Source organism: Microtus ochrogaster, chromosome 5, assembly GCF_000317375.1.
Source record: "Microtus ochrogaster isolate Prairie Vole_2 chromosome 5, MicOch1.0, whole genome shotgun sequence".
NCBI classification, from domain to species: Eukaryota; Metazoa; Chordata; class Mammalia; order Rodentia; family Cricetidae; genus Microtus; species Microtus ochrogaster.
In genome coordinates this window covers 74,690,098-74,700,893 of record NC_022012.1, presented here as the reverse complement: position 1 = coordinate 74,700,893, position 10,796 = coordinate 74,690,098, and the positions used below count along the sequence as shown (strand labels likewise).

Here is a 10,796-nt window from a genome sequence, read left to right as displayed (position 1 = left end):
ACAGGGTTTCTCTGTGGTTTTGGAGCCTGTCCTGGAACTAGCTCTTGTAGACCAGGCTGGTCTCGAATTCACAGAGATCCACCTGCCTCTGCCTCTGCCTCTGCCTCCCGAGTGCTGGGATTAAAGGCGTGCACCACCACCGCCCGGCCCAAGCTGATCTTTTTTTGTAATGTCCTTTGAACTGAAGGTTCAACTTTTTTTTTTTTTTTTGCACTCATTCAGTTTTCAACAACAGTTATTCTTTCCCCATCAGTGTTCTGTCCATAGATTGTAGGTGCACTGGGTCTATTTCTGAGACGATTGACTTAATACCATCAAGCCTTTTAAAGGAGGAAGGTGTTTTTGCCATTGTTGAGCAGAATACTAATATCACCTTAGAAGGACTCTTCATGTTGACAGTCTGTTCTTATAAGTTACTGGGTTGGTTTTCTTTTCTTTTCTTTTTTTTTTTTTAGATTTTATTGTATATATAGTATGCTGTCTACATGCATGCCTACAGGCCAGAAGAAGGCACCAGATCTCATTAAAGATGGTTGTGAGCCACCATGTGTTTGCTGGGAATTGAACTCAGGACCTTTAGACGAGCAGACGGCGCTCTTAACCACTGAGCCCTCTCTCTAGCCCCCCCCCCTTTTTTTTAAAGCCACAGAATTCTTTTTTTGTTTGTTTGTTTGTTTGTTTGTTTGTTTTTCGAGACAGGATTTCTCTGTGGTTTTGGAGCCTGTCCTGGAACTAGCTCTGTAGACCAGGCTGGTCTCGAACTCACAGAGATCCACCTGCCTCTGCCTCCCGAGTGCTGGGATTAAAGGCATGCGCCACCACCGCCCGGCTAAGCCACAGAATTCTAACATTGAATTATTTTTATGCCTCATAGACAGATGTGCAGAAGATCTTAAGAAATGCAAGGAAGCTCCCTGAAAAAACACAAACATTCTATAAGGTGAGACTGTCAAAACTGTAGTAGAAAAATCATGGTGGTTAGAGTGTGGGGTGGAATTATGAGTGTGCACCACGTGATCACAGTGAGGCTCTCCTGTAGCCTCAGGTGAGCAGCTCAGGTATCACACCTACTTTGACTGAGTGTCACCCTACTGCCTTTAAACCTAGTTACTAACAATCTGGGGACATTGGACAAAATACAGTTTTAATCAGAGTTCAATAGGAAAGCTTTCAGCCAGCCAGACCCCCCAAAGCTGTGATTCATCCAGGCTCTTGTCCTCTGCACAGCTTCTGCAGTCTGTATGTCCTACTTGTGTCCAGTTCAAGAAAGAAGACTTGGTATTGAGGTGGATCATTCATCTTCCCTAATACAGTATAACCAGCACCATGTCTGAGAAACTGAAAGGGCCCCTGCGACTGGCTGCTTCGTGTCTTCAAGAAGATGAGGATAGGGGTCTCCTTCCTGGGAAAACAAGGCCTGAGGCCAGAGTGGCTCCTAAGCTTGCCCACAACTCACCCTAGTGGCTAATGGGGTGCTTTGTGTTTCTCTGGTCTGTCCCCAAATGTGTTCACTGTCATTCACACTCCAAGTCTATATTAGAGAGGCACCAGGCTACAAGGCCAAGACTTGGAGCAAGCCTTTCCCATGCCTCATTAGGAGACAGAAACTAGTTGGCGTGGATGCTGTGTGAAAGGTGCTTTCTGGATTTGGCATAAGTGTACATTAATGGTGATCAGCTGGCTGACCAACTACTGCTGAACACACTGCAGACACCACTTGCCAGTTATGCCTCACACTGCTGTCCCTGGTTCTTATTTAAAGAAATGCTTCCTAAGTTGAGGTAAAAAAGAACTGACTTTAAAGCAGAGTGCTTGGAAATTGTCTGTTTCAGGAGCTGAACAGGTTACGAAAAGCTGCCTTAGCCTTTGGTTTCCTGGACCTGCTCAAAGGAGTGGCTGACATGTTGGAGAGGGAGTGCACCCTGCTGCCTGACACAGCCCACCCAGATGCCGCATTCCAGCTCACCCACGCTGCCCAGCAGCTCAAGCTGGCCAGCACCGGCACCTCTGAGTATGCTGCATATGACCACAACATCACACCCCTGCACACAGACTTCTCAGGGAGCAGCACTGAACGAATGTGATGCTAACCTCTGGAGCTTTCCTTCTTTGTTCATTTTGTCTGAAAATGAGCCCATTCAGCCCCAAATAGCCATCCAAGGACCTTGAGCTGTTTCAGAAGCAGCACTGCCAGTTTGAATGTCTCTACTGCAGTCTGAGAAAGGTCCGAAGGGTGGTTGTCTGGAGCTTTCACACTAGCTCCATGGGGCTCAGTCCGAAACAGCTTTTGGTTCATGTTGAGCACAACTCCTGAGAAGCTTGGACAGATGAGTACAGAGCTCCACTGCCGCCCTCAGGAAGCCTGCCCAGCAAGGGCCTTCCTGCATCCAAAAAACAATTTTTTTTACAGGTTTACATCTCAGTTCTACTGTGCTTAGAATGAGCAATCCAGATGTCTAAAACTTGTCTAAGTACAAACCTGATGCCACCAAGTTTCAAAATTTTTCTTAAAACTTGTTAAGATACAGTGGCAGTGCTCAGGTGCTTCTGGTGTATCTGAGGTACAAATCTTTAGACAGTAACCACATGTGTGTAAAATCACTCCTGTTCATGTTTTTAAATGAAAATTAAATATTTGATTTTCTATAAAATGATTTCATTTAGAAACACGTTGTTTTGCTCTATCTTATCCCTTGAATATAATTCAGCTTCCAAAATGTCATATTCCTAAGTCCTGACATTTCTTGGATTCTATATTAACTTCCTAGCTTCTGACAATGATCAAGATTTGCACCTCAGCCAGGTCCTGGCCAGTGTGGTTCAGAGAATACTGATAGAAGTCGGGCTTCCAAAGGCTGTGTCACTGCTTATGGTTTAGTGTGAAGTACTAGGCAACGTTTGCCTAAGCAAAGACTTTACCCATTTGAAAACCGTTAGTCTAAATAATCTTTAAACACAAATTATTAGGATTTTGACTGTAAATGTTTTAATAGAAATACACAATCTTTCACTTTCTCAGACAGCAACAAAGGGGATACTAACAGCAACTAGAACATGGGATTTTGCACAAGGATGCAGCACAGTTGGCTGCAAAGCTGACCTGCCTGGTCAGTCCCACTGCCAGTGGAAGAAACACCAGAAGGCACTACCAACAAGCACTGACAGAAGCTGCAAATCTGTAAACTACTCTTCAGTGAGATGAGGTTGTCAGACCAGCCAGCTTAATGCCTTGGGCTCACTGAGACAACACAGCTGAGCGTGGCAGACCTGGGTGCTGCCACCCTTAGCTCATTTCTAGTGTTACCCCATAACTAGGTTTACATGGAATATGGTAGTGAGACTGACAACATCTTGTACAATGGCCAACCCTGAGGTCTAGGTTTTATTCAGTCCCCCTTTTGGGGGGTTTCCTGCAGGAATCCTGGTGATTTCCCAGCTCAAGTTCCCACTGCGCACAGGTTTTAAAAAATAAAAACAAACAGGAGTCTGAAGTTGAAAAAGGTAGTCTCACTGATCACTCAGAGAAATACACAAGAAAATGAGCTAGTCCAAAAAAGTTATAGGCTGACTGTGTGCACAGGCCAGGACAGCTTGTAGGTGTGTCTGGCCTACTTTAGTATTTGCCACAGGCTCCCATTACAACAGCTGTCTAGCTCCCAAATCTCTGTTTCCTTTTGACCCCTGCAGCCATTCATTCACATTTGGAACTTATAATATCAGTGTTTTGCAAGTAATGCTCCCTCTTTCTCCAGTGTTGCAGACAGTTGTAAATAGGAATGAAATATTCATGATGTTCCCAGGTTCTGATGGCTTTCTTTAAATCACTCTGCCTCTTTGACGCCCATGCTGCTAAGTGCTGTAGTAATGAAAGTCTTTAAGCAAAAGACATCAAATACAAAGTGTTCTCCAGCCCTACTCTGGCTCAAAAATGTTTAATCAATGACCAAATTTACCTGCTTTTCAAAAAGTCAGTTTACCCCCTACACAAGTAACCCTTTGGGTATAATACATATTAGGTCCTGCCTGGGTCACTTCTGATCATTTTCAATGGGGAAATGTAGTCCTGTCCTAACTGTGAAGAGAGATAGTACCTGTAGGAAAGAGCAGACTGACATGAATGAAAGGTGAGGGCAGTCTAGCTGTCACTAAATACAGAAGCATGAACCTGTTGTCAGATACCAGAAATCCATGTCATGCAAGTACAATACTAAGATAAAATACAGTAAGTTCAGGAATGTTACTGGGGAAAGGAGATAGCCTTACTTAAAAAATAATAACTTTTACATCAGTACAAGAAGGTAAAATGGTAAGAATCATAGATTCAGCTCAAACCAGCACAAAGCTACCAAATTTCTCTTTAGTGGAGCTTTTTCTTTCTTTGTCCATACCGCCGCCTGCGCTGTTTATAAAGGTGTCGAAAATTAATATATAACCCTGCAAAAAAAAAAAAACACAGATTAGATGTCTTTGTGACTGGAAGTGGAGGTTCTGTGGTCTGTTTCCCGCACTTCACAGCACTAACTGTATTAATAGATACATCTTAAGGTCCCACCAGCGGTGCACTGCGCTGTCTCCTCATGCTCTGCCCTGCAGGTTTAGACAAGGATAAGTCCTGTATAGTGGACAACTAAGATTTAACTTTTTACCATACTTTAACTCCTATAATCTGATCATCCGACTGCCTTTCTCGTTTTTTGAGGCATTTTAATATTGATACAATCATCAATACAGTTTATACCCTTACATAAAAGATTAAGTTCAAAGTTTTTTGCTTGTTTTCTCCTTATGCATTTATTGAAATGCCCAAATGAAAACCTGCAAGGCTATTCAAGAACACATTTAGTAAGCAGCAGTCTAGACGAACAACCCAGTAGTGAGGAAACAGGATTTCAGAGTCAAGTTCCAATTCTACTTGGCCAGTAAGTTCTGAAGCTGAGCCTCATTCAGTTCCTCATTTGTACAACAGGGATAAAAACACTCCACAGACTTACTGTGAGAAAATGGTGTATAGAAAATTCCTTGGCCTATGAATATGCACTACCTGGTTAAGACCTGAAGTTAGGACTTTGGATTTTCTTCATTCTGAAGAAGGATGCACACCTTGCAAATTCAACAGTAACACAAAGGAAAGATAACAGAGTTGGTGCATATGAAAATAGTCCTATCCTTTCTTGGAGATGGCCTTACTCTATTGCCCAGACTAGCCTTAGTCTCCCTGCTGCTGTGGTTATAAATGTGAGCCGCCACACAGGACTCCAACGTCTTTACTAGATCCTAGGGAATCCCAAGGGAGTTAGGTCTCCCACATTAAGTGACAGAGGTACGGGTACCGTTCTTGCCATTCAGAATGGCAGCCTCTAAGATAGTTATTATGACCCCTCTCCTCCAGTATTTCATACCTTGCCAATCTGGATAATGGCATGCATTTCTGCTATTAGGTTACAGAAGGTGCTATGGCTCTGGGTGTCCCTCTTCTCACTCAGTAAAGACATGTCAGGAGCAGCCACATGGAGAGGGTAACTAATGATCCCGCATAAGAGGTGTAATTTACACGAGTTACAGCCCCAGCAGGCCTCTGACTCAAAGTCTATGAGACCTGAAACCAAAAGCACCTCCTAGGCCACTCCCTGGCTCTCAGAAATTGATTTAAAAAATACTTGCTTTTCAGCTGCTAGTGGCTGAACCTGCTGTTACCAGCAAGGTAGACAGCTATGCTTACTTAAGTCCACTAAACCAAATGTAGCAGGTGTGGTAGTTTGAATGTAATTGGCCCCTATAATCTCATAGGGAGGAGCACTATTTGAAGGTGTGGCTTTGTTGGAGTGGGTATGACCTTGTTGGAGGAAGTGTGTCACTGTGGAGGTGGGCTTTGAGGTCTCTCTTGCTCAAGCTTCCCTCAGTGTAACTTTGAGCTGACTTCCTTTTGCCTACAAGGTATAGGCATCTCAGCTACTCCAGTACCACATCTGACTATAGGCTGCCATGCTCCCCATCATGATGACAATGGACTGAACCTCTGAAACTATAAACAAGTCACCCCTATTAAAAGTTTTCTCTTTAGCAGTTGTTACGGTCATGGTGTCTTCACAGCAATAGAAACCCTAACTAAGATAGCAGATAGATAGATAGATAGATAGATAGATAGATAGATAGATAGATAGATAGATAGATAGACAGACAGACAGACAGAATCTAAACAGACATTTAAAAGGAATCCTTTAAGTTGCCTTTCAAATAAGGGTTTTTAAAATGTTTCTTTTTAAAGCTTTATTTATTTATTTATTTAATGTATATGAGTGTTCTATCTGCAGGTATGCCGTTATGCAGAAAAAGGCATTAGATCCTACTATAGATGGTTGTGAGACACCAGATAGTGCTGGGAATTGAACTCAGGCCCTCTGAGTTAAGACCAGTCAGTGCTCTTAACTGCTGAGCCATCTCTCCAGCCCCCTAAGGTTTATTTCTTGTTCCCATTAGTTCTTAACTTATATGAATTAATTTAGAATTTATGTTTTGTTTTTTTTTTTTTTTTTTGGTTTTTCGAGACAGGGTTTCTCTGTGGTTTTGGAGCCTGTCATGGAACTAGCTCTGTAGACCAAGCTGGTCTCAAACTCACAGAGATCCACCTGCCTCTGCCTCCCAAGTGCTGGGATTAAAGGCGTGTGCCACCACCGTCCGGCTTAAAATTTATGTTTTATACAAACCTAAATTACTAAGTAGGTGGTCGTGACCAGCAGGAAGCTTTCCAACAACCTAAGAGGCCATCACTACCTCCTTCCCTTGCCACAGCTGCATGCCCACCTCTTTCTCTTCTTCTTCCAGGAGACATGGTTTCTCTGTGTAGCCCTGGCTGTCCTAGAAGTCACTCACAACCTCAAACTCAGAGAACCTCCTGCCTCTGCCTCCTGAGTGCTGGGACTAAAGGTGTGCGTTACTACTGCCCAGCTTATTATTCCACCTCCTAACCTGTGGATGAGGAATTAATGTGCCGCTCAAAGAAATGTGACAGGAGCTCGATTACAATGTGTTTGTTTTTGTTTTCGAAACAGGGTTTCTCTGTAGCTTTGGAGCCTGTCCTAGAACTTGCTCTGTAGACGAGGCTGGCCTTGAACTCACAAAGATCTGCCTGCCTCTGCCCCTGGAGTGCTGGGATTAAAGGCGTGTGCATGACTGCCCATCTTAAATATCAATTTTTTTTGAGACTGGGCTAAAATTCCTGTGCTTAAGCAGCCCTGCCTCAGCCCTCAAACTAGTCAGAATAGAGGCAGCATAGCTGCTCCTACTGCTCTAGAAGGGTTCCTTAGTCACTCCTCGAGAGATAACCTGGGCTATTTCCCCAGTATCCATATCTTGGACAGACTCCCGGTGACCAAGAAAGTCATAGTCCAGCTACTTAGACCAAAAGGAAAAGATCTCCATACGCAGCTTACTCCTACCCGGTCTGTTTTCAAGAAGAAAACCTTCCCCGCCACTCTTTCAGAAGTAGAACTGCAAGAAGGATGCTAGAAACGGAACTGCTTGGCTATCCTGTCTAACACATGGCAGGAATGTGCATGTATAGCTAGTACTTACCTAAGAATAACATTACAAGGTAAACCTGAAGGAAGAGGGAAAATTGGACTTTCATCTTCACTGGATATGGCAAAGTAAAACTGAACCTTCCTGACTCATTGAATACTGGAATGGACTGGATCACTGCCACAGCTGGAAGGAAACAAACAGATAATGAGAAGCAAATGGAATAGGTACATGAAGCAACAGCCTCCAGCAGCTCAGGCCTCAGGTCCAGCCTGAGGCTTCAGGAGATGTTTCCTCCTCCCGCGACCTCTCACACTGCCTCTAAGCTGTCAACAGAGCTGAGAATGGCTGCTATGGGCTTATCAGGAATAAGATCTCACTTTGGAATACTAAGTAGCCTGTCAATAAAGAGCATGCAGCTCCTGAGCACCCTCCTCCAGGCCTTGTGAAATGAGCCCCCCATCTCTGGAACAGCACAAGAAGTACGCAAAGAGGCCATCAAAAGAAATCCCTGGCTGGGCGGTGGTGGCGCATGCCTTTAATCCCAGCACTCGGGAGGCAGAGGCAGGCGGATCTCTGTGAGTTCGAGGCCAGCCTGGTCTACAAGAGCTAGTTCCAGGACAGGCTCCAAAGCTACAGAGAAACCCTGTCTTGAAAAACCAAAAAAAAAAAAAAAAAAGAAAGAAATCCCTGCAAAGTCTTAGCAGCACCTTAAGTAGACCAAGGCTGGCAGAAGCAAAAATGGCCTTTTAACTCCTAGGGCACTCCTGGGAGCTACACTATGAGACAGAAAGTTTCAGAAAATACCTTCTGACAAGCATCCCAGGGGGTATAAGGGAATCCACATAGTGTAACGGAGCCACGTGAGCACGTCCCAGTCCACGTCGATGCAGGACAGCATGTAGAAGGGGTACCTATGGAGAACAGAGTTCGGTTCTGAATTCGACCCTAGATGAGCACTCACAAATACCAAAGGGTTTGCCACCGGCAGCATGTGGGTTAGCTCCACTCCAACTCCACTGGCAGGCTCAGTGTACTCTTCCAGGAACCCTCTTTGTTCAGCTACACACTGGATGCTTAGAACCTAATTGGCTTTGTTCTCATCTATGTTCCCAGTGGGTAGAGATGCCAAACTCTACCTCGGATAAATAGATGGTCCTAAATTATACAAAAAGCTTCTAATCTGGAGTCAGAAATGCTCAGCCTTAAAAGAGACATCACTCTAGGCATGGCAGTGCACGCCTTTAGTCCCAGCACAGAAGAGGTAGAGGCAGGCAGGTGTCTGAGTTCAAGGACAGCCCAATCTATATAACAAGGCCAGCAAGGCTACATTGTCCCTGACTGAAAAACAAATTTTAAAAAGAAACATCACAAGAAATTCATTTCTTCCCAAATAGAAAATGTTAAAATCAAGGACCTTGAATCTGTTTCATACTTTTGCATCCAGCATGCCTGAGGGTACAGACCCAGGCACAGCTGAGACTGGGCCAAGCACCACTGCCTCTTTCCAGTGCACCATGAACTCTCAAGCTATTACTTCTCACATCTAGAGCTGAGGAGGCGATCTGCAGAAGCCTAGCTGCAAAGGACTCAATGGGGAGCAGACACTGGATGGCGTGGCTAAAAAGGAACACAACTGGACAGATTCTTCTCTTGTCTATAGATCAGGCTGACCTCAAACTCATGGCAATCTTCCTGCCTCAGCCTTTGGAGTTCTGGAATTACAGATGTGTGCCACTATACAGGGCACTGAATTAATTTTTCAAAAGTTATTTTTTTCTTTTACTGACAATTCAAAGAGAAAAAATAGCTAAGCTAAGCTCAAAACTTGAGTACTCCTGAGTAAGAGCTTACCATGCCTCAGGAAGGCAACTAACTAACACATCCACCCGGATTGCTGCTCCCACCTTGTACTCCTCCAGCCTTCCCAAGTACTTCCCTCATGGTTGGGTCTTGGGTTTTTGCAACCCAATGGTGAGACCTTGAGGTTGTAGTAGACGGGTCTTTTGTCCTCCAGTTCTCTGTTCCCTATAGCCACAGAGCTCGCTGATGGAGCTAGAATCCTCACTCCTCACATGTATAATGCTAGCCCCAAACCAAATGAAACTTCTAGTCAAGGCAACAACATCCACTCCAGAGAGGGGCAAGTATTTCTACCCACCTGAAAATTTCAATTGCACTCCATGAATAAAACACAAAGAAAACCACAGCTTTGTTTTGCATTTCTTCCGTGGTGCCGAAGATGATAAATAGAATAAAATTTCTTCCAAGAAACTGTTAAAAAAGACCCAAAGGAGGGAAAATTTACATATCGTATCTATGTGCACATCTACTTCTATATCTGTCTGCATGTCTGCAGCATATGCAAGCATGTTCCTACAAATGCCCACTTTTTAAAGCCTTTGCTAAGGCTTTATTGGGGGTGGCAGGGTGGAAATGAGTGGAGTGTGCTTGCAGGAGTTGGTCCTCTCTTACCACAGGAGATGTTGAACTTGGAGCTTTTACCCACTGAGCCATTTCATGGCCCCTTGTTACAGTATTGGAAAAATGATCCAAACAGTCTTTGTCAATAAATAGGTACTTTTCTGTGTATAGAAATAATGTGTACATTAATGTGATACATGCCTTCCCAATGAGAAATCACTTCACCAATTAGAGATTAATAAAGGAAAAGCCCTTTAATAACAGTGCAAAACTGGTTCTGGCTAACATACAAAATGGATCCAGCCCTAAGCAGAAACCCCCATCAACTTATAGTTTCAGGGACCCAAGTTACACTTTGAGCAATTAAACACATTTCACAGAGAGAGAAATCCCAAGGTTTGGTTGTTTGGACAAATGGGGAGATTTCCAGTGTAAAAAGACAACTGTCAGAGTTGTCTTTAGACACATCAGGGCTGCTACCAGACAGCTGTTACCCAAGGTCATCCTGCCTGCTGGCAGAACCACACTATTCCTGATAAGAGAACCAAGAGCATTCCTTTAGCTAAATTCTGCTCTGTGCAACTCAGTATTTCCTAAGCATGTTTAGAAGATCCTTAGAACACCGAGTTATTACTGTTTCTCCAGTATCAAAAGCACACACACACACAAACACAATACAAAGGATACTGCCAATGAACACTGGTGCCTGCATAGCCCACAGTACGGAACAGTGCACTACGAATCCAGTAACTGCTGTACTGTATACAATGCTGTCCTGTGCATATCATTCCATCATTCCACTGCTTGTCTGCAGTCTACTGCTTGTACGTGTGTCCCACATAATAAGCTATCTC

At 43.9% G+C, this 10,796-nt stretch overlaps 2 protein-coding genes across 4 annotated transcripts in view; one reads left to right on the top strand and one right to left on the bottom strand.

The window, feature by feature from the left end:
• Ints14 (integrator complex subunit 14) overlaps positions 1–2,925 on the top strand; it is a 31,065-nt gene extending 28,140 nt beyond the window's left edge. For 2 of the 3 annotated variants that reach the window (XM_013346646.2, XM_026779381.1), the window contains 2 exons: positions 875–940; positions 1,833–2,084. In XM_013346646.2, the coding sequence (XP_013202100.1) occupies positions 875–940; positions 1,833–2,084 (318 nt within the window). Of the gene's footprint in view, positions 1–874; positions 941–1,832 lie in introns of all 3 variants that reach the window. The other variant, XM_026779382.1, reaches the window with a different exon arrangement.
• Positions 2,926–2,968: 43 nt separating this feature from the next.
• Hacd3 (3-hydroxyacyl-CoA dehydratase 3) overlaps positions 2,969–10,796 on the bottom strand; it is a 40,182-nt gene continuing 32,354 nt past the window's right edge. Inside the window, exons 8-11 of the mRNA XM_005347770.3 lie at positions 9,680–9,792; positions 8,326–8,432; positions 7,573–7,704; positions 2,969–4,434 (exon numbers count right to left, since the gene is read on the bottom strand). Coding sequence (XP_005347827.1) covers positions 4,358–4,434; positions 7,573–7,704; positions 8,326–8,432; positions 9,680–9,792 — 429 coding nt within the window. The 3' untranslated portion in view covers positions 2,969–4,357. The remainder of the gene's footprint in view (positions 4,435–7,572; positions 7,705–8,325; positions 8,433–9,679; positions 9,793–10,796) is intronic.